This window comes from Neltuma alba, unplaced genomic scaffold, assembly GCF_004799145.2.
Source record: "Neltuma alba isolate B1F8T4 unplaced genomic scaffold, ASM479914v2 tig00013313_pilon, whole genome shotgun sequence".
NCBI lineage: Eukaryota > Viridiplantae > Streptophyta > Magnoliopsida > Fabales > Fabaceae > Neltuma > Neltuma alba.
This window is the reverse complement of record NW_021637588.1, coordinates 64,313-88,297: the sequence shown is the minus strand read 5'-3', so window position 1 is coordinate 88,297 and position 23,985 is coordinate 64,313. Positions and strand designations below refer to the sequence as shown.

Here is a 23,985-nt window from a genome sequence, read left to right as displayed (position 1 = left end):
CTCCCTCAATTATCTGCCAGACATATAGAGAGAGGGCATTACACAGTGACAGTACAGAAACAACAAAGTGAAAACAGGGAGGCATGTAGGAGCGAACAAAGAAAGAAAAATGTTGGATGTACGTTGCGACCTGAGATGCAGTGGATTTGGACCACCTTATACACACACATATTCGATGGGAACAAAGATTTGGAGCCTATAATTTGCTGTGGTTTCAACAAATGGGGTGACGACAATCAGGAAAAGGACAATGATTCGTGTTACAATAATGGAGGTAAAGAGGCGGGGGGAAATTGGCTAATGTAAAAGAGATGGGGGCTCTTTATTTAGCCCCTCACGATATAAGATATAAAATATCCAATGTTCTGTTTTTTGAGGTACACTGATTATTGAAGAAAATAATGCTGTCGAGTGCACCCAGTGTGTGCGCTACAGCAGTGGCCACCAAAGACTGACCAATATGCTGCACATATGCCTCCCCTTTTTTGAGCCACTCACTGTTCGTTACCTGTGCCTCCCCTCAATAAGCTCAGCCCTTTTCTACATTTCTCATTATTCTGTATTGAATGAGGTGATTGTGACCCTACTCCTGTCATAAGGAGACGGGAATGTAAGTTTGGATTTCGAAAAATTTACTTATTAACACAGGCAAAAAGTCTTTAATGTGCTTAAATTTTGAGAGGGATTAGTTTTAAGTTTAAAATGACTCAAGATCTCATGCTAATTCACCAATTTTACTTCTTATTCTTTTCAATCTATTTAATTTTCTCCACCAGAAGCTTCAAACCTGAATAGGAATATTGAATTTTATGCGGTATTTTTGTAAGTCAACTTTTTGAAAACATCCAATGCAAAGAAACAAGCGTGGCTTCTAAAATTATCGTATTAGGGATTTTGAGCTTGGAAAAAAGTTAATGATGGCATAAACTGTCCTTCATTTTAAAGAAATTTTTTGTCAGGGAAGTTTGGAAATTAGAAGCGAATAGTAATACCCAATAGATTCGACAACGAAAGAAACAAGGTCTCGGTCTCAAAAGTAACTGTCACAACTTTGGATTATCGATGAGTTTTCTAATTAAGATTTGTACAGAACATCAAGCGTGCACATCGTTATCTTTTAAAAGTATTCTGAAGGGCGATGCCCCGGTAATTGTTCGGTGAAGGATTTATGTTACACATAGTTATCTTGTAAAAGTATTCTGAAGGGCGATGCTCGTAGGTTTTGTCTATATAGGTGGGGAACATATAGCTAGTTGTCCTAAGATATAATAAAGGAAAAATCACATAGAAAGTTATTAATATTTCAAAATTTAATCATCCAACTCTTTGTACATGTTAGCCATAAGAGTCTTCAAAACTGATTCATCTATCATCCGAGGAGATTCCAAGCCGTGAAGTTTGATAATGTTTTAACAGACTAAGATCTTCACATCGCGCATATAATTGAAGAAAAGTTACCAAGAACGGGACAAAACATGTTCAGAAAAGAAACAAGAAACCAATAAATTATAATCAGAATTACTAAGATATTATAAGAAACTAGTCATAGTGCATGAACACGTCTCTGTTGTGCGGGAAAGAGAGGGTGTGTCGGGTGGCTTTAGTTTTTATTTGTGTTGGAATGAATTGAAGTGCAGTGTTTTGTAAACCAAACGGGGCCTAAGGAATCTATCACCGCCTTTACCAACCTCATCCCCATCTTTCTTCCATACATGTCTTCCACTATTCTCATTTCCACATAAACAATTCTTAGTACAGACAACCATTGTTATCCAACAATGCAGCAATCACGTAATCATCCACTACACACTTTCCGCAGAGATCTTTGTCTTTTAAGACATACTTACATATATAAGTATAAGACGTTACATCTTAACTTGACCTTTTATGTCAGTTTCAGTCCCCTTATATTTGATTATCATAACAATCTCTTATATTCAAGCATGAGTCTATTGACTCTTCATATTGAAGACCTCACAGACACCACGTTCCTACCAATGGTGAAGTAGGGTCGGTCCATTTTTAGGACTCAAACATGAGTGCAATTACAAGTTCCAAAAGTCTTTTTACAAGTCTTGGGATTAAATCTGACTCTAATACCCACTTGTAAGGAATAAGTAGCGAGGCTCGAAAATAAAAAGAGAGAATAAATGAGCTAGAACACAAAAGAAGACACCACATCTTAACTTAAAATCTTAAAGATTCAAGTTTATGGGTTATTTCACTCGGTCATATATTTATTATTAAACCCAATTTTATCTGATGTGAGATTTTTCATATAAATTCAAGTTTGTCCCCACTTGAACATTTCAACACATGGAGTCCACGACACTCACACGCAGAGACACACACTCTTCGTCGCCATCTTTCATGTGGGAGTGCACCAAAAAGTTGTGGTCTATGTCTTTGAGATACTAAAATAAAACTAAGCCGATAGAATTTAATATATACTGTGATTGAATCAATCAATCAGTCTATCTTTAACAGATCAGGGAAAGCATGCATGGATGCCAGCATTTAGAACCAGCACGCCTCTTACAAGGGAAAGGATATGTAATACCAAATGAGTAGGAATGTATTTAATACTGCTCCAAGAAGTTCATGAACGAAAAGCTAAAGAACTCAGAAGGGAATTGTACAGGTACGTGCATTTAATTTCTCGTTGCAAAATACCTGAAACACATTTATCTCTCCCTTGATGAAAGGAGTTTGGCTTCTTTTTTTTCTTTTTCTTTTTTGAGAATGAGAATAATTACTTGAGTTGTGGCATGAACATCCCTGAAACAATTTCACTGCTGTAAAGTGTGTAAACTAGTTAGGAAAGGCATAACGTTTGATAAAGAAAGATAGAATGTCAGATAATGATTAAGTGAGTACTTGCAGAAGAAAACAAAGGAATACCACCACAGCATTTATTTAATACCAGGCAGAGTGTTGGAAGTTTCTTTGTCCAGGTTGAACAATACAATTAAGCTCCGAAACTTTTTTACAGCAGCATTACAGTTGTATCTCACATGTTTCTACTTTCTAAGAGAGAGATATGCAAGTATTAATTGAATGAATTGGCAGCATCCTCTATGCAGGTTTCCTGGCATCAGTTTGTTTTTATATATATCATAAGATAATGCATGTGGACATCCCCAGGAGAAACCATATCATGTGGCTTAGCCACATCGAAAGCTATGTTTTTTTTTTTTTGGGGGGGGGGGGGTTGGAGGGGTGGGGTAAGTGCCTGCCATAGACATTTGATGTTGTGTGCCAGAGGAAAAATGGAGCAACATGATTGACATATCATTGCAAATGAAATTTGTGGATCAAATCTTCATTTTCTTCATTAATATAAATAACTTCAACGGTAAGAGTCAATATCAGATGTAATAGCCCCATAAATGTGCATTTTTCCACACACCTTCCACTTGCCTGAGATTGAATCTTTCTGGACCATTGGCAGCAACCGATGTTGTCAATTGTACGATTCTTGATTACTTAGCAGGTTATACTTAAATTGGATTTATTAAGTACATTGATTTAAGGTAAAACTGCAAAATTTGAGGGCAAGTTTTGGGCTATAAGTCAAACACCTAGCCATTAGGAGAGGAATCTAAACTAAAATAAATTCTCAGTCATCTTAGACCAGTTGCTCTGTTCCTCATTCCCATTAGGCCATTAGGTTATCCAAACAAAGCGAAAGGTGGGGAGACCAACTTATACCATGTGCACCGCTGGTTTTGATTGAGATTTGATGTTATCATTTTAGTACATAATTTTAGGGGGTGTTCTTTCACTTTGTAAATGTACGTGTACCAATGTTGTGATTAGACTTCAATTCAAGGGCGTAAATGAACTCCTACGGAAAAAAAAATGAAGAGAACATACTGAAATGAGAGCTTATGGGCAACGTTTTCAAACTAGCTTTTGAGACGTTGGTCAAAACTTATGGTAAAAATACGAAGGATAAGCTCAGAGAAAGAAAGACAGAGGTTTTTTACTGTATCAGGCATTAGCTTCCCAAGGAAGATCTCCATGTGGGTACAAAAAGGCTTTGAGAGAACGAGGGGAAATAATTATTAATGGCAGAATCAACTAGTAAATAGTTTATCAATGCAAGTTGTTGCCGTGTTCCGGAGATAATTTCTGAAAATAGTAAATTACACTATACTGACAAATGATCCGTGTTGTCAAATTGCTCCTTCCATGTCAGCAAATCCAGATGAGGAAATCATGTGGTCAAGGGAAACCAGTGCAATAAAAGCATGGACCATTGACACAAATATTTATAAGAAAAAGGATCTTGACATTCTTTAGAAGAAATATTGCTTCTGCATAATCGCATTAGCATTGAATGCTGTTTAGAAGTAAGTACTCATCAATTCCACATATTTGCACCCCTTAATCATACTTTTGGAGGAGTTTGGGGTCCAGATGAAATCAAAATTTATGATCCGAAGACAATATTAAAGATCATGGCCGTGACCAAATCATCCTGTGAAGAACAATTTCAGCATGACACTTATCCAAGTGAAGATTCAAAATGAAGTTCTTTTTTCTTTTTATCTGCTCCAACATCAAAGTGGCCGTTGTCAGCATAGTAATATAATAATTTCCTGCAGTTTGAATGAATGGTGCTGCAAGTATGTGTTTGAAGCGTGGTGACTGGCTAATCTTTAGGCATTGGCAATGTTCTTTGAATCAAGATAACCTGACAAAACTGAAAGGGCAGAGTAGTTCCAATACTCACGGAACTAACGGATCTGTTTGGGGTTCAAATGTTAAAGTACCTTTTCTCATTTGGTCAAGGGTCAGAAGGAAGAAAAGGCTCAACACTCCGTCACACGAATTATCTAAATTTCTCATTTATAGCTGCCTGATAAGTCAGCGATGGTTGATATTACATTAATGATCCGTAGCTGAGAAACTTCTTCAGTTTAGAAGATAAAATATTTGCAGTAATTTTAAGGGCGTTTGAATCTTTAAAGATTGTGGAAATAGAACTAAATTTATTTACTATTCATATCCACTCATGGCCACAAATCTATATGTGTATGGTAAAAACGAATATATTTTAGATCCTATATTTGACTTTGCACCAAAAGTTACTCAGGTGTTGAGAGATAACCGTTGAGGTAGCGAGACTGAGGACCCAGAATATTTCTTGGATTTCGTTGCAGGTTCCTGTTTCTGGTTCTTGGGCTCACCGTAAAGGGTAGTTGGGCCTATTTTGATTATGAAAATGGGCCTTACCGGGAAAGTATCTTAAGCCCAGTGGGTATGATGGTTAGTCAGTCCCTTGAAATACCTTCAAGGCAGTGCTTCTGGTTTCGTATCCCTTAAAACTTTCGAGCAGGAAAATCTAAGAGTAAGTTTGGGTAACAAATATGCCAAATCCAAAGTCCAGATGCTGCAAAAACAGTACTATTATTATGGAAGAGATAAATCAGCAACAATCTAAATCACCCTTGTATTGTATCAACGAATTGTCAACTGATATTTTGTGTTTCAGTATTTGACGCTGAGCAACGGCACAGTCATACAAATTATGCGGGAAAATGGCCAGCACGGAATCAAGTGGTCAGGATTTTATTTAGACTTTCATAATTAAGTAATTAATGCTCAACGAAAAAAAATTCATTTTAGGAAAAATTAAGTAGGACTCCACTACATGCACCTAGACAGCCACATGTCCCAACACGTTACGTGCGTAAGCAAACAACGTGTTCGCGGGCTTTCTTTTCTTATGCTGTGGGCCTTTCGGCCTGTGTCATTTCTTCTATATAGAGGGCCTGTGCCGTTTTTTAAGGTGTAAAAAAATATTTACATAGAAACTAAACCATGATTTTAAAAGTATCTTTTCGGTTTACGAAATAAATATGTAGATGAGTTTGCATCGTTTTGAAAAAAAGTTTAAAGTACTTTTGAAGGTTGCCAAACACCCTATAGTTATGTTAATTAAGTGCCTTTAGAGCCCAAAAGTGATTTATAGATCTGACGAGCATGTTTGCAAATTAAACACCCGTTTGGTTGAGTTTTTGGCCTGTTTTATTTATGGGTTAAAGCAGGATTAAAAGTATGATTGGCATTAAGTAAAAAAGAGTTACTTATTTACCGTGCTTGTGGTTGGTGAGGACTGTTGTAATTCAATAATTACTTTGTCGGAAACTATTTTCTCACTCTTCTCCCTCAGCTCCTTATCGACTTTAATCAACCACTCTTTATATGCTACTGTCCAAAATTGAAAAAGCGGCCGCTCTAAAACTTTCAATAGGGAAAACATTAGTACATTTTCGCACTAGCGTCTGATAATATCATATCATGCGTGAATTAGAAGCTTTGGAAGGGGGACCCAAAATTAATATTGAATTTACTCGTCCCTATTTTGCATTAAAATTTAAAAGTCATTACATGCAAATCAGAGTCTGCCACCGCCATCGGTCCAGCGATGGACTGCTTTGCTGCTAAAATAAGTGGCTTCCCCGCACACAACGCAGCTTCCCGTCAGTGATCCAGTCGTACTCCTATTACGGGGTGTTTGGTTATCAAATAAGTACTTTTTAGAAGTGTTTTTTTTTATAAAATCAAGATAAACTTCTCTATATATTTACTTCGTCTATCGTAAAAGTACTTTTAAAATTATGATTTTGATTTCATCCAAACACCTTCTACAATGTCTTACTCAACTGATTTTCAAAGTGCTGCCTTTGGTACAAGGTGGGAATTGAAATGAAAGCAAAAAATGGGAATAAGCACGAGAGGGAAGCTTTCCTAAAAATAGAACCCTCAGATGTAACGCTAATTCTCAATATACATCACCAAACATATTCCCTTTCCAAAAGGATCTTTCCATATGCCAAACCTAACATAAAAAGCAAAGTTAAATGCAGGTAATGACCCAACATTGGAGCAAAGGCCTCCCAGATTCTTCAATTATATTTCGTCACGGAAGGGATGATCTTCAGCTGAGGCTAGTGAGATAAAAGCTGACAGCAGGAGCACAGCCTGTGAGAACTGAACAAGCATGCAATATTATACCACCTTTGGTTCTAATTATAAGAGTCAGTTGACTAATTTGAAGAGATTAAAGAAGTAAGTTGAGTTAGTTATTTGTCCTAAATAAGTGTTGTCTTTCCTAAAATATCCTTGCAAATCAAGTGTATTGACTATTGACTAAAACTATTATTGTTAGAAGGGCCACTTTGAAAAAATATATATGAATACGAGAGACAAAGTAGATTGGAATATTATATTTAGGATTAAAATAAAAGTCAAGCAGGGTCTATATTAAGAATCGGAGGTAGTAATAATTTACTATCATTCCAGTGAACTAGACACACTGTTTGAACGGGAGGGATTATGTTTTTAATAAATTCTAAAATCTTTTTTAATTCACAAGGAATAATACAATTTCATGGTGAGACCAAGCAACAAAAAAGAAGAAAAATTGAAAGAAAGGACTAAATGAATGTACAATCTGGGCAGGAGGACCAATGTTGGGTGATTGAAGGTTTTAAAATAGGCTATTTATTGAGTTTTCAAGAAATTTTGAAGGATTTTCATTAATGATTGTTACCGTTGACTATAGATATATTTGGAACAGTTTATAAATAACTTTTTAATTATGATTTACGGAATATGAGATAAATATGGAAGGGAATTTCATCTTAAGTTACATAAAACATATTTATAAATAATTTTTTATTACTATCCCAGACAGGCCCTGTAAATGGACAAGCACCTCCAGAAAAACTTCCAAGCTTGGTCCGTCCTGCTTCCATTGATCCCAAAATGATAAAAATAAAAATAAAAGTAGGTATTATTAAATAGGAAAACGGGACTTTGGCGTCAGAAGGTGGAGAAGTCAAAAGTGGGCGGTTATAGGAAACTTCACGTGAAGCATTAAACAAATATGGGTTTGAAAAACACACTCATCCTTCTTCCTTCCATCTTCAAATTTAAAAATCTCGACTTTAATTCATTCGCTGCTCCTTCATTCATTCAGACAACCCACAAAATAATAAATTAAAAAGAGGCTAAAATGTACAAAGAAAGTGCAAACTCAAAGTTGTTTCCGTTACACATGGGAAGGAAGGAGTTGGTGTGGAATAAAAGGAAGGTGGAATGCTTACCAGATATGTTTGGTTTGCTAAACATCTCTGTTCCTAGCTAACGACATTTCATATTCCTTTTCCTGAGACTTTAAATTTAAAGAGACAAGTGAGTGTTATAATGACTGATATGGCCAAAAGGGGAAGGGCGGAAAAATATTTGGAAAGCGTACAAAAAGGAGATTGCAAATAGAGGGACCACTCAAGTGTTTGTGAAGGTTAACGTTGCTTCTTCTGCTCTGCTTTTCCCAAACGGATAAAAAATGAGACTTGTTTTTTCACTCTTCCTACATAGCCGTTGTCCCTTCCCTTTCCTCACAAATTTGAACTAAAGCTCACCGCCAGCATCACCCTTTTTACCTTGCCCCTGACATGCATGTGAGATCACCGCACTCGTGTTCTTCTTCTACTTACCTACCTCTTGTCTCAAATATAAAAACTAGTTGAATTTTGACTCAAATTTACTTTGTGACATATTCTTAAAAATATTCTTATTGATTGTAAGGTATTTCATTCAAGTGAAATTTTAATATACACGATTAAAGAATAATAATTTAAGGAAGTTAACATACATGTGTTACAAATAACTAATTTTTAAAATTTTTTTTAAATAACTAATTTAATTAGTTTTTTAAATTTTCTTAAATTAGCTATACAACTCTCATACCGGAGGCTGGAGCCAGTATTTAGAAGGAGTGTAATATTTAGTATACAGAGGTAGACAGGGAATTTAGTTTATTATTGTTATTTTTTTCACAAAGCCATTAGATTTAGTGGGCCGTTGCATAGTACTTGTCACTTGACAACAGCATCAAGACACATGACTCGGCTTAGTATATAATACATTCGGTAGCAGGCATCAATGGTACTTCGCTAATACAACATTTTATTTGTAGTGCGCTGCTAATCTTCGTAATACATTATATTATTTTCAGTCTTTAATACTCTTTTCAATCCTAAATATGTCTTATATCTATGACTGGAGGAATATAAGAACCAATTAACTAATATGAGTATATTAAAAAAAATTCTTTAAGTTAATTATTTATGATAAATAAGTATTGTTTTTTTATAAAATACTCTTATTAATCATGTGTATTAATTAGAATTCTCATTTGATGAAATTCTTAATATGTGCAATTACTATAATAGCTGCCTTAGGAAAAAAAATAAATATAAAAAACAAAATAAATTGTGATTTTATATTTAAAACCAAATTAAATATAAAATTAGTTGACAGGAGGGTGGTAAGTGCTGACATATTAGCTCAATAAGGTCAGCAACATTGAATAAAATTTGGGATATCAAGCAAAATAAGATGAAATGGAGTTTCAGACGCCATCGACCTATTTACTTTTATTTATTCTTTTTCGGTAAAATAGAATTAAGAAACTTTACTTCGTCTAATTAAAATCGTTTGAAACACACATCTTTGATTGAACGCCCCAACTGAAAATTCATGAACACCGCTCTCAAGAATAGAACCTTCTTTAATGCAGCCGATCAGCCTCTGAAAATATTTATAGGTTAGAAAAAAAGAGTATATGCTAATTTTGCATCGAAAATACATGTATGCTAAAGACTTCTGTGTTCTTTTTTTTGGATTACTTGTAACAAAATACCACCTCCAGTCTTTAATATAAGAGCTCGTTTGATTTTTATTTTGGTCATAAATGTAAAATCCCAATCTATTTTATTTCTGATATTTATCTTTTTTTTTAATATAGTCCTTATAATAATATTAGTTCTAATCAATACATTTGATCAATAATGATATTTTAGAAAAGATAATACTACCTCTGGTTCTTATTATAAGACCTTATTTGACTTTTATTTTGGTCCTAAATATAAGACCCCAATCTATTTTGTCTCTCATATTTATCTACTTTTTTTCATGATAATACTTCTAATAACAGTAGTTATAGATAACAAACTTGATTAGCAAAGATATTTTAGGAAAAATAACACCTATTATTACAAATAACTAACTTAACTAAGTTTCTTAATCTCTCCAAATTAGTCAACTAGATCTTATAATTAGGACTGGAGGTAGTATTTATTTATTACAAATAACTAACTGAACTATTTTTTTAGCCACTTTAATTAGTCAATTAGCTCTCAAAGAGATGAGGTAATACTGCACAAAAATAGAGTAAAACAAGTTGGTTCTGGTAGAGATGGTGCTTCAAGGTGTTTGCATGTGTGTGTGTGTATATGCATCCTCGAGTATCTTCTTCTTGTTTTTGTTTTCGTTGTTTAATCAAAAAGGAGAAAACAAAGGAAGATACTAAAACTTTGAATTGAATCAAAATTGGGTATATTCAACTGTGCCATTTATTGCTGAATTTTGATCGTCTCTGATCTCTTGTTTGTTTCTTTCTTTCTTTCAAACATGCATGTGTCCATCTTGCTTGCTGAAGCATTAATGTTAGCAGTCAGTTTCCTTGTCTGAAAAATCCCACGGAAGACAAATTGAAGAACTTTCACACCTCATACAACCTGACAAACGACTGGCCAGTCTAGTTAGAATGCTTTTTTTGGCTTCAGTAAAAAAACAAGACAAGTACTCAATTATCCTTAATTATATTACTGTTTTCGGGCGAAAAATATCTTTAATGGATCTGAATTATTATTCATTTTGAAAATACTGTACTTATTTACAAAACATGGACTTTTCCTTTGTCATAGCTGATGGGAGCCTAATTTCTCCTCTGTCTATTTTTTTAAGAATTTTTTTTACTTAAATAATGAAAGATGACATGTACTATAACCATGTAACTGAATGTAAGTTTTATAGGAAAATTATTGAAAAATCCCCCTTTACAAAATTTTTTGCCCAAAGTTATGTTACATGAACCTGGTACTTGATTGGGAGCAATAATCCATCTTATACAGATTAATTCTTCTTCAATTGCACACAACATAACTTTAATAATATGTAAATTTTTTTATTTTGCATATAATTAAAGATATGTTACGTACAAATAAAGAAAAGTTGTAATAATTGAAAATAGATGGCACCCTGTGTCTTCTAATAAATTTTAGGTATCTTTGAGTAATAAATTTTACGACAGAGAACTATTTTATGTTTTTAAGATAAAAGAACACAACTTATAAATAATATAATAAAATATAAATTGTCTGTCCTCGTTGCTGAAAGAACATAAAATGGGATCGATATGATGGGACTAATGAAGTATTCATGCATGCAAAGTCTCCTTAAATCTACATCTTATATACGCAATAGAATAATATTACCATGACATAGCCTAATTAGCATTCAAAATCAATACTGGTTCTATTTGTTATCACGATTAAAATTATTTATAAGTGCGTTTTATGTAAATTGAGATAAAATTTTTCATATATAATTTCGTAAATCATGATTAAAAAGCTACTTATAAATTATTCCAAACAAATCCACTATTATGAATAAGTACCTCCATACCGTATTCATTAAACAAATAAATGGTAATTAACCAAAGTAAAGGTCAATAAAGTAATTTAAATCCCGCGTCAGCTGTTAGCTCCGTATGCAAACAAATACAGCTACCTCTTTTAAATTTTCTTATCTAATAATTTTGAACGTATTCTCTCTCTCTCTCTACTCTCAAATTTGAGCCAAGCTGAGAGCGAAAGCCAGAGAGCCGTTGGTGTGGCATGTGGCGATTGGCAGTTATCCTTCCCGTTTCCTCCTTCAAAACCAATTCGTGAGTGAGTGAGTGAGTGAGAGTGAGAGAGAGAGAGAGAGAGAGAGAGAGAGAGAGAGAGCAGAATCAGAATTTGAAAAGGCCACATATTCTTCACCCCCTCGCCTTTTGAGTTCTGAACACAATAAAGAAGAAACTCACCTCACAGTCTCTTGTATTTCTTAAGTCTGTTCCCTGTTATGGGTGGAAATAAGTTGAGACCTTGCGAATCGTCCGAGTGAGTCACTACCTGGTTGCCTTTTTCGTTGTGAGAACTTCCAAAAGTTCCTCAAAATGGAAGCTTTATCTAACAAGACTGAGCATTCTCAAAAGAAGAAAGATGGGGTTCGGTCCACTGGGGGCAAAACGGCTAAATCTGAGTCGTTCACCGATTCGAGTGCTGAGTCGAGAGAGACGAGTTCGAGTGCATCGAGCTCCTTCGATTCAGCTGAAGAAGCTAAAGCAAAAGGGTCGTCTTCGCCTGCTCCTCTTGGCTGGCCCATTCGCAAGGCTACAATTTCCAAGTGCAGTAAATCTGATGACAAGGAAAACCAACCTATGTCCCACGAGGACAGCTCAAAATTTAGCAGAATCGGTTCAAAAATGTCAGGTTAGTACTTTCCTAGTTTCATACAGTGTTCTTAATCGGACAACAATTTGAAAATGTTTTACTATGCGCGCCTATTGGAGGTCTAATTAGTGCTGTTTCCTGGTAAAAAATTCGGTTGAAACAGAGGTTGATATGATGAAGGAAAGGTTTGCAAAATTACTGCTTGGTGAAGATATGTCAGGGTCTGGAAAAGGGGTTTGCACAGCTCTGGCCATCTCAAATGCCATTACTAATCTCTGTGGTATGATTATTGAGTACTAGTTTAAAATTTTTCCTTTCGTTTAAATATTTGAAAGTATGAATTTATTGAGTTTGGAATTTATGCAACATTTAGCCACCGTATTTGGACAATTATGGAGACTAGAACCTCTTCCTGATGAAAAGAAAGCAATGTGGCGAAGAGAGATGGAGTGGCTCCTTTGCGTTGGAGATCACATTGTTGAATTAATCCCTTCTTGGCAAACATTTCCCGATGGAAGCAAGCTTGAGGTAAAATTGGACTTAGTTTTAATCAGTACCCAGAAAAGTTAAGCCAAATTCCAAACAAGGGAAATAATGAGGTTCCTTATGCTGCGAATCCTGCAGGTAATGACTTGCAGGCCGAGGTCAGATCTTTTCATTAATCTCCCAGCTCTTCGCAAACTCGATAACATGCTAATGGTAAATATTGAATCTACTGACTTCATGATATCTTAGCATTAGCCTTTAACTCGGAAACAATTATGATTTGAGTATGCTGATAAGTATTTGTCTCGATTACAGGAAATATTAGACAGTTTCACAAGTACGGAGTTTTGGTATGTTGATCAAGGAATCGTGGCCCCAGATGCAGATGGGTCAGCCTCGTTTCGCAAGCCAATGCAGAGACAAGAGGAGAAATGGTGGCTTCCTGTGCCTCGCGTCTCTCCTGCAGGTCTGACTGAGAACTCAAGAAAGCAATTGAACCACACACGAGAATGTGCAAACCAAATTCTGAAAGCAGCCATGGCCATCAACGACAACGCTTTAGCTGAAATGGAAGTTCCTGATTCATACTTAGAAGCCCTTCCCAAGGTCTGAATTTCGTCAATTCCGATATTTAATTTTGATTTTATCATAGGATTACAACTTGAAAGCGGCTTCACTTTGTTTTGTGTTGTTTTCAGAATGGAAGAAGCTGCCTGGGGGATTTCATATACCGCTATATAACATCAGACCAGTTCTCTTCTGAGTGTCTGCTTGATTGCCTAGATCTTTCCAATGAACACGTGGCTCTGGAGATTGCTAACAGAGTGGAAGCCTCAATTTATGTATGGCGTAGAAGGGCTCATTCGAGACCCGCACCTAATCCTAGCCGTTCAACAACAAAATCATCCTGGGAAATGGTGAGAGATTTCATGGCAGATGGAGACAAGAGAGAATTGCTAGCAGAAAGAGCTGAAAACTTTCTGATTTGCTTGAAACAGAGGTTCCCTGGTTTAACTCAAACCACTCTCGACACCAGCAAGATCCAATGCAACAAGGTCCCATTATTATTGTTATTTTATTATGTAAGATGCATGTTTCAAATTGCCAAATTTCTCTTAAAGCAATGGTTTTTACTCGTTTTACACAATTTCAGGACGTGGGTAAGTCCATTCTGGAGAGCTACTCAAGGGTATTGGAGAGCATGGCGTTCAACATTCTTGCTCGTATTGATGATTTGCTGTATGTGGACGACTTGACGAAGCATTCAGACAGGTTTCCGTTGGTTTCTTCGACGGTTAGTCGTCCAATCTCGGTGTCTGTCTCAGGCACTCCTCACAAATCTGTTAGTGGCACCAGTAGCTTTTCACCTGCACCACCGCTCATTAGTCCTGCAAGAGGAGAGAGAACTCCTTTCATCCATAACAACAACAACATCATCAAACCTCACCGTCGTGGTTTTGGGGTGAAAAGGGTATTGTCAAATTATCTTGGAGTAGAGACGAAAGCCAAAATATGCAGCAATTCAAGTGAAGTGCATTGTTTGAACTCAAGTAATGCGAATAGAACAGAAACAGACCAACCGGAACGGCAAAAGGAATCATCATGTGCTCTAAAAAAATGAGCAGTGTCCGATATGTCATGTATGTTAATCAAAGGACAACCGTGTGTCTGTAACCTTTAATTATGGATTCTTTTTTTTCGTCTTTGTATTATTTACTGATATTTATTGGTGGTTAGAGGTTGGGAGTTATTGTTATTAAGGGGGATTACGGTCTCTCACTGAGTTATGAAGCAGTTCAGCCCGAAAGCAGTTGGTATACATGTTATTGTATTTAAAGTTAGCTGAGAATTGACATTGAATTTTAAATGAGATTGTAAATTATATCTGTGAATTATGGTGATTTCTTTATTGGATATTAATTGGGGTGATCTCTTTATCGTGAATTCTCGGAAAAAGTGAAAACTAAAATCTGGATTTCGTGCGCGTTTTCTCACAACGCTCTTATCAACGGAGGAACCGGAAATCTGTTGTTTCATTTATACGCAAAAAGGGGAAATCGTATTGGGGCATTCCGAGAATTGAACTCGGGACCTCTCGCACCCTAAGCGAGAATCATACCACTAGACCAAATGCCCACCGATGTATGGGGACAAGACTAAGTATTATAACTAGAAAACATTTGCTTCCTCCCTTCCTCCAGCTTCAGTAAAATCTCATTTATTTCAATTTATTTTTGCCGTTGTTGATTTATGTGGAATTTAATTTTTACAGTCCATTCCCGTATTTTATTAAAGGTTTATAAGATTATCTTAGAAAAATAGTCATTTTTTAAGGTTGATAACATTACATAATTATAGATTTTTTATTTGAGAAAGCTAAATTGAAAATATAATAACTAAAATTTAGAATCCATGCAATCTGACCACATCTCACTAACTCTCAACCAGTCGTGTAGGAAAAAAAGTTGCGGATTTATTCCACGGAGTTTCAACGAGTGACGCTGCATAGGGATATAAAGGTAGGCTGAAAAAAGAGCCTACTCCTTCGTTTCCGCAGAAAAGAAACTGTGCTTGTACCTGCCCCCTCAACGGCTACCTGCTAGGGTTAGTAGGGAGCGGCCCCTTTGTCCAGCACGTGAACCCAGAATAATTCTGCCGTCTTAGTGGGATCAACGCTTACGTCGTTACGCTTAATGCAATGCATCGGAGCCGATAACTACAAGTCGTTGTAGTATAGTGGTGAGTATTCCCGCCTGTCACGCGGGCGACCCGGGTTCGATCCCCGGCAACGGCGTTTCTTTCTTTTCCTTTTTTAAATTTCAAAATTAAATTGCCATAAAATAAAAAAGAAATACAGTTTGTCATTTACTGCGGGGAAATGAAGTGCCCTCACGTGATGCATCTCGCTTTCGGTGGCGTCCTACTCACGCAACTTGCGTCAGTACATTCAGCCCTTTTTCCCGTTAAGGCACGCGATTTACTCAGAAATTAACACGCACACAGGGACGCGGACGCAGAGTTTGGTTTCAACGACGGGGTCATATTGTAATTTGAGGATATAAGCAATACTCCCTCTCATCCTATTACGCTAGGACAACGGGTTTGCAGATCTTTTTTATAAAACACACAGCTTTGATTACTTGGTGTGTGTGTGTGTGTCCTGTAGAATGACAGCGTGGGAAAGAAGGATTTTTTTTTTTCTTTTTCCAAAAGACTTACCTCACAAAAATGCAAGAAGCAACATACGAATAAAATCGATCCGATTATGTTTGATAAGAAAATTAAAAAAAATTAGAAAAATCACATTTCTCTTTGTTTCACTCTTTCAAAATTTAGATCTTAAATTCCACTGTCATTTTTTTAAAATAATCAAAATGCTTTTTGTGTTAAATAAATTTTTTTAATAATTTAACAAATGGTAATTCAATTAATTATTGTTTCAATATATAAAATTTATTTTACTTAAAATGCATTTCTCGACCCCATTGAGGTGCACATTGGGCAGACCATTACGTTGCTATACGAAATTTACGTGGGAACCACTCCTACAATAAAAGTTTTTATAAATTTTAATCCATATTAATCTATATAAATGCATAAACTATACACAATAAGTTATATCACGCTGGTAAAAAAAAATTGTATCACATTTTTGTATATTACAGAAGAACTTGAAAAATAAGTTATATTCATGATTTTTATTTCCTATATTGACTTTTTTCATATATTATGCTTGAGTTCTCATATGATGCCCTGGCATGATAATCATTATAATATTTTTATTACAAAAATGTATTAAATGAATAAAAAATAAAATCACACAAAAACATGATAAATTATACAGAGAAAAAGCATATTTTTAGTATAGCTCATGCGTCATGGTATCTCTTCTTACAAATCACCATTTATCAATTGTTAATAGCATGATATACAGTTTTATATATAATGCAAACAAAGTTATGAACTAATAAACTACCCATTTTCCATTTGGTGCATTTATTAAGAACACGTTTGGATCAGTGTTGTGTGAGAACTGAGCATGTGTTGTAAAGGGGGAAAAAATCAGTTGAAACTTGAAACTCTTGACACATATTTGGGATAGCTTTTGCCCAAAAGATTTTTGGGCAAAAGTAATTTAAAAGTTGTTGTTTTTTTCGAACTTTTCTTTAGGTTGAAAACACCTTTTAATATATTATTCAAATAAATTTATGCTAAATTGATTTTTAACAAAAATAATCTAAAAATAAAATATATTGTAAGAATTGGCTTTTATTCTAACTTTAATTTTTAAAAGTTGGTGAAAATAAAAATCACTCTTCCCAACGCTAATCCAAATGAGCCTTAATATGAGAAAATTAAATAGCAGGTTTTCATAAATTCATATGATTTTTAATTAGACCCTGTAATTTCCCCCTTTTTACTTCTTCTTCTTTTTTTTTTTAAAAAAAATGATGAGACCCTTATTTTCTTTTTCTTGTAGTCCAATTTAAAACCCCCTCCCATGTGAGAGAGGGATTCACACGTCACAGCACCTGCTCGCTTTGGTTTATACGGGTAGAAGTTAGAAGTGGAACCACAGCCTCCTCCGAAAACAGGTATGATGTGGGGACCAGGCTTTTCTCCGTTACCCGCCAGGTCCCATCTGCTACTCTCTTCTACCCAAAACACTGCAGTTTTGGCCGCAAAACGAGGGGCTGATTGCTTCTTTTTTTTTTTATTCTTAAAATATTTTTTTAGCAGCGCTTAGCATTCTATAATAATTTTTGGTACACTCAATATCTTAAAATAATTTTTGATGAATTTAACACTTTAAAATATTTTTTCAGTAACATCTAGTATCCTAAATATATTTCTTAGTGGCAACGAGCAGACACTATATGCTGCTTCAAAAACACTTTTAATATAAAAACTATTTTATGATATTTGATGTTACAAAAAAATATGTTATAATGCTGGGTGTAGCAAAAAATTATTTTAAGATATTAGATGCTAATAAAAAAAATACTTCAAATTAAAAAAAAAAAAGCAATTAGGCTTATAATGCTCCTCATTTTGCATCCAAAACGGCAGTGTTTTGTACAGAGGAGGGTAGTCGATGGGACCTGGCAATGGAGAGAAGCTAGGTCCATGAGGTGGTAATTAATTAAGACTTATAAATAATTTTTTAATTATAAATTGTGAAATATGAAATAAAGATCTGAGATAAATTTTATCTCAATTTATACAAAAATGATTTTAAATGTTAATCCAAGTAGAGCCTAAGAAGTTTTTAATGATGAAACTCTTGCTCTATCCATACTTAAATTAAGTTTGCTGTCAAAACTAATTATATTATATCATAGACTATTTATAGATGAAAAGGAAATGGTTACCGACGTATTTTTGTTTTTAATTTTCATGCTAACAACAAATAAATTTTATGGCATTATTTTTTAAAAATATATTCTTTTTTTTTTTTGTATTTTATAACAAGTACGTGTCACTTAATTCGTATACACAAGAGTTTTAAAAAAGAATAAAATTATGAATTAAAAAAATGCTAAAAATATAAGGATTTACTAATTAATTTTTCCCGTTAATAACATCTGTACAGTCATTTCAGTACCTGCTTGGGATGATAGTGAAAATTTCTTATAAATATATTTCATGTAAGTCGATATAAAATTTCTCTCACATACTTATTTCATATTTCATAAATTACTATTAAAAAATTATTTATAAACTACTTATTGTTATGAATATTGTGTGGATGTCTATTTACCCCTTGCTCTTCATCTTCTCCAAGTAACTTCCACTACCTCCACCATCCATTACTCCTCCACTACCCATTCACTCTTGTAACTCACCTCCATTCACATTCATGGGATTGATTATCCACTATTTGTCATTTAAGAACAATTGTAACCTATTTGTAAGACTATGCCTATAAATAGGGCATGTCATTTGTGTTGTAATGTAAGTGAAGAAATACAAAAGCAATCTCATTCTCTTGTTTTCATCTTTCTACTTTTGTGGTTTCATTTTTGGTTCTATTTCATAACACGTTATCAGCACGAGACTCTACCATCAGAATCCATGGCTCCTAGTTGATACACGTTGAAGTTTTGTTCGTTGAATGAAGATAGTTTGATCCGAACAGTTCGGTAAGATTTCTCCAATTTATTTAGAGGAAATGATGGTTTTGCATCTTAACCATATTGATTCATTGGCAACCAAATATTTTATTTATCGTATTGAGATATGAAAATTTTTATTTCTTACTTTTCTTATATTTTTATGATCCTACTATCTTTAACACTTATTGATTTGCTATGATGTTTTTGTTTATCTATAAAATTACTATATATGATTATCATCTCTGATATTGGTTAATTGTTGTCTTGGAAAGTAGAATGTTAAACATATAAATGAATGGCTAATAGCCATTATATTCTTGATTTTGTGATTAGATGGCCAGAAGCCACATCACGTTTTGATGATTATTTGATAAAAGACCATCTTGTGGTAGTAACAGATGGCATGACAAGACTGTCACAATTTGATAATGTATATCAAAGTCCTGAAGATTGATGGTTAAAACCTCACGATACAAAAGAACTTTGTAGTTCTGAAAATTTTGTTATAGTCCGGAAGACTAATATTTGAGAAAAATGATGATATGCTATTGAAAGCAAGGAATATATCCATAAGAGTGATAAAGAATATGATAACATTGTATCAGTGGAACTGATAACTAAAAGGGCAATAATCTTGGGACTTGACTATTGAATCATAATAGCAGAATTAGTAATGGCCCTATGATCAATATGATAAAATTATTAACAACTGTTATAATATGACCAGAAGTCATATAGACAAATATGTATTAGTTCATTGAAAAGCAAATGTTAAAGAAAAATGGTTGTGGAATCAAAAAGACCATGTGATATTATGAAAATATCGAAGCTAATTTTAATGCTTGAAGGCAGTAAGTTGTGAAGAAAGATAGATATCCAAAGTATATATAAAAATAGAAAACATATAAGTATATGTCTAGAAGGCTATGTGTATAATGTTTAATTTTTATTGGTCTTTAAATTTATTGTGATTTGTGAGAAACAAATGTTATAAGAATTTGATATTGTAATATTGATAAGTGTGTGATATAAAACTAAATAGATCAAATAGACTCAAGAGTTACTAGTTATATTTTGTTTATTTATATCTTATTTATGTGATCTGATTTAATATTAGTTTTGAACATTTTAAATGTCTATAGTACCTTGATTAATATTGAGAAGTTTTGAACATTAAGTACTTTACTTTTAAAAGTTCATTTTAAATGTTCTTCATCATTTTTGTGTGTTTTCTATATGTCTTGTAAGTTAAATCTATGATACTCATAATTATTTGTTATTATGTTAATAATATATTGAAATAGAGTTGTCTTTCATATTCCTCTTAAATTATATAGTTCCTGAAGAACTCGATGTAACAGTATTAATATAGTTCCCGAAGAACTAATACTGATTTTTCTTTATGAGCAGACAAAGTATTGATAGTGAAAAATATGACCCATAGATCTATATCACAGCTTTGGTTTTCCAAAGAGTGTAAATGTTATAGTATAATTGGATCAAAGTCCATAACTATATATGAACTAGGAAGTACTTAGGCTTCCAAGCAAAAGATAGGTTATTGGCTTTAACCTATTTTATGCTAGCAGCTATTTATGAAATATATGAATAAATGAATCATATTTGAATGACTCAATCTTGAGGGGAAAAACTATTGAAATACAAATATGAGTTGATATTGGATATATTTTTCATATCAATTTCATAAATGGATATCATCAATCATATATTATATTGAAAAGTTTATTATTGGTAACGAAACATGATACAGTAAACCAGAAGTTTACTGATATAATTAGATTTATTGTTGGCATGACTTGTTTGATCATCTTAAACTATATAATTATTGAAGGTTATGTATTGATATCCATTGAAGAACCAGAAGATTCTTCTGAATAGCCAACATTTTTAAAAATCTGTATGTGCTGCTTGTTCTCAAAGAAAATTGATTATAAAATATCACTAGTTATGTTTTTGTTTTCGAATGGATCACTATATTTCTGGAAATATATATGGGCCCATTTAGAAGCACATAAGCCATACAAGTATTTAATATTTGATAGATGCATCTATATAAAATGGTAAGATGTGTGATTATATTAATTTGCAACCTGAAGTTTGCAAGATTATTTAGATAAATATTTCCAGACTATGTGATTCTCAAAACTTGATTTCAAAGATGCTAGTGAATTTATATATCAGGCTTTTAATGTTGAAAAGCCTGCTTAACAAATTGATCTAGCAAAATCATTTGTTGATGCCTCCGTGAATAGTTTGATCAATATTTATGAGAACAAATTTTTCCATTTTAGTGTTGGCATATTTGATATATTGCAGCACTTATAGACATCAAGGCAACAAAATTCTCCCAATGAAATTGGCTTTTGGTCAGGAGCAAGATATTTTCCATCTAAAGATTGAAATGTGCAATATTTATTCTTATCAATCTACCACAATGCACATAGATGGATATTTAAAGAAAGTTGAGACATATGTTGGGTAAGAACCTCCTTCTTTTTGTTTGTTTTTAAATGGAACAAAATAATGTTCCTAAAAGAAGCAAATGGATTTAGGAGACTTATACTACATAATTAGTTGATTGTTATTCGACAAAGTTTTCCTAACATGAGGGGGAGAAATTGAGTAGCTGGAAAAGAGAATGCATGGAATGCATTATTACTATTAAATATAGATCCTCAAATATATTAGTATGGACCAGAAGTTCATCAAAATTGCATTCATGAAATATTACAAAATATTTTACTGACTTGAATGAAAATGTTTAAATCTCTTATTCCAGCTAAAAATGCTCCAATTATTTTGAATATTAAGACATGCCAGAAGCATGAGAGGTTAATTGGTTCCAATATAAATATCTTGAATAAAGAGGAGCATACAACTCAGAAGTTGTATTGAGGAGGCATGTACCCTAGAAGAGTGTCAGGACATAACTAATTATAAAACCCCAGAAGAGATTCAGGTACCTGAAAAGGAAGAAAGAGATCTCAACAAGTTATGTCACAAAAGAAAAAATGGAACCGAAAAGGTAAAGTTGTCGACAATGATTTTCATAAGAATATCACATGATAAAAAGAGGATCTTACGTATAGATCTATCATACAAAGTAATATAAATTTGGCCAAGAAGAAAAGGAAAAGGAAAAGGAAAAGGATGTGATGAAAATATCATTTCAATATGTGAAAATGGGCCTGTAGTCCCAACACATGAAATATAAAGTTTCTATAAATATGGACGTTTATGTGAAAATATAGATTTTCACAAATGATTATGATGAAACATATTATTTTGTAGTGGATATAATTTTACATATTTGAATAGTTTGGCAGTTATGAAATGTACTTGTTAGATATTATTATGACCCATGGATGAGGATCATTAATAGTGAAATTTACATGATAATCCTTGAAGGATCAAAAATATGCCAAGAGCATATATAAGAAAATCTTTCAGTATATAAAATATTATGAAGATTAAAATAATTTTAGTATGTATGATCCATTTTATAGTTTTGAATCAAAATATATGAAATTCCCTAAAGAATTTCACTTGCCAGGAGCATACAATTTAAGTTCTTGAGAACAAAGATTAAGTTAAATAAGTTGCTAGAAGCAATCAGGGCGTATGTGGTATAACCGACTAAGTAAATATCGGTTGAAGAAATGATATAAAAATGATTCAATTTGCCCATGTATTTTTATGAAAAGATCTGGAAATGAGTTTGCGATAATTGCGGTTTATGTTGATGACATAAATATCATTGGAACTCCTGAAGAGCTTGCAAAAGCTATGGGTTGCTTAAAGAAAGAATTTGAAATGAAGAACTTGGGAAGAACAAAATTTTGTCTTGGATTGCAAATTGAATATTCAAGAAATGGGATCTTTTTGTATCAAGAAAGGTCTTAAAGCGTTTTTATATGGATAAATCACATCCATTATGTACTCCGATGGTTGTAAGGTCTTTGGAAAAAGATAAAGATCCTTTTAGACCTCAAGAAAATAATGAAGAACTACTTGGTCCAGAAGTACCATACCTTAGTGCAATTGGTGCACTCATGTATCTTGCTAGTCACACACGACCTGATATATCATTTGCTGTTAGCCTACTAGCAAGGTATAGCTCGTCACCAACACGAAGACATTGGAATGGAGTTAAGTACGTTCTTCGTTACCTCAGGGGTACTATGGACATGGGGTTATTCTACTCAAATGTACCCAAAACTAACCTCATTGGTTATGCAGATGTTGGATTCTTATCTGATCCACATGTCGGTAGATCACAAACAGGCTATTTGTTCACATATGGTGGTACAGCCATTTCATGGCGTTCTATGAAACAAACCATATCAGCCACATCATCTTATCATGAAGAAATTCTTGCAATACATGAAGCAAGTAGAGAATGTGTATGGTTAAGATCGATAATACATCACATACGAACCACTTGTGGCTTGTCTTCCAGCAAAATGATCCCGACAATTCTATATGAAGATAATGCTGCATGTATTGCGCAACTAAAGGAAGGATACATCAAAGGAGATAAAACAAAACATATTTCGCCAAAATTCTTCTTCACTCATGATCTTCAAAAGGATGGTGAAATCGGCGTCCGACAAATCCGTTCCAATGAAAATCTAGCAGATTTGTTCACCAAGTCACTTCCTTATACAACATTTGAAAAGCTTGTTCATGATATCGGATGTCGTAGACTCAGAGATATCAACTGATATTACCAAGAGGGGGAGTTAACACATGCTGTACTCTTTTTTCCTTGACTATGGTTTTTATCCCATTGGGTTTTTCCTAGTAAGGTTTTAATGAGGCAGCACTGAATAGCATATCAATAAATATGTACTCTTTTTCTTCTTCTAGGTTTTTATCCCACAGGGTTTTTCCTAGTTGAAGTTTTTTAACGAGGCACATATTTGTATAATGGACATCCAAAGGGGAGTGTTATGAATATTGTGTGGATGTCCATTTACCCCTTGCTCTTCATCTTCTTCAAG

At 33.9% G+C, this 23,985-nt stretch overlaps 1 protein-coding gene and 2 non-coding genes across 3 annotated transcripts; 2 read left to right on the top strand and 1 right to left on the bottom strand.

Annotated features, from left to right (window-relative positions):
* Nucleotides 1-11,853: 11,853 nt before the first annotated feature.
* Nucleotides 11,854-14,765, top strand: LOC114736124 (rop guanine nucleotide exchange factor 5). The gene is made up of 7 exons (XM_028923897.1): nt 11,854-12,398; nt 12,523-12,639; nt 12,733-12,887; nt 12,984-13,058; nt 13,161-13,451; nt 13,544-13,900; nt 13,999-14,765. Exons 1-7 carry the CDS (start codon nt 12,083-12,085, stop codon nt 14,464-14,466), a joined length of 1,779 nt encoding a protein of 592 aa, XP_028779730.1. The 5' UTR covers nt 11,854-12,082; the 3' UTR covers nt 14,467-14,765.
* A 144-nt stretch (nt 14,766-14,909) lies between these two features.
* TRNAP-AGG (transfer RNA proline (anticodon AGG)) lies at nt 14,910-14,981 on the bottom strand. The gene has a single exon. It is a non-coding gene; the product is annotated as a tRNA-Pro (tRNA).
* A 586-nt stretch (nt 14,982-15,567) lies between these two features.
* Nucleotides 15,568-15,639, top strand: TRNAD-GUC (transfer RNA aspartic acid (anticodon GUC)). The gene has a single exon. It is a non-coding gene; the product is annotated as a tRNA-Asp (tRNA).
* Nucleotides 15,640-23,985: the final 8,346 nt, after the last annotated feature.

What these genes read in the sequence shown, in the direction of transcription:
- LOC114736124 (XM_028923897.1), top strand. Translation starts at nt 12,083, where the DNA reads ATGGAAGCTTTATCTAACAAGACTGAGCATTCTCAAAAGAAGAAAGAT. An exon ending in TGCCATTACTAATCTCTGTG is followed by an intron (nt 12,640 to 12,732) that starts GTATGATTATTG and finishes TGCAACATTTAG; the next exon opens with CCACCGTATTTGGACAATTA. An exon ending in CCGATGGAAGCAAGCTTGAG is followed by an intron (nt 12,888 to 12,983) that starts GTAAAATTGGAC and finishes CGAATCCTGCAG; the next exon opens with GTAATGACTTGCAGGCCGAG.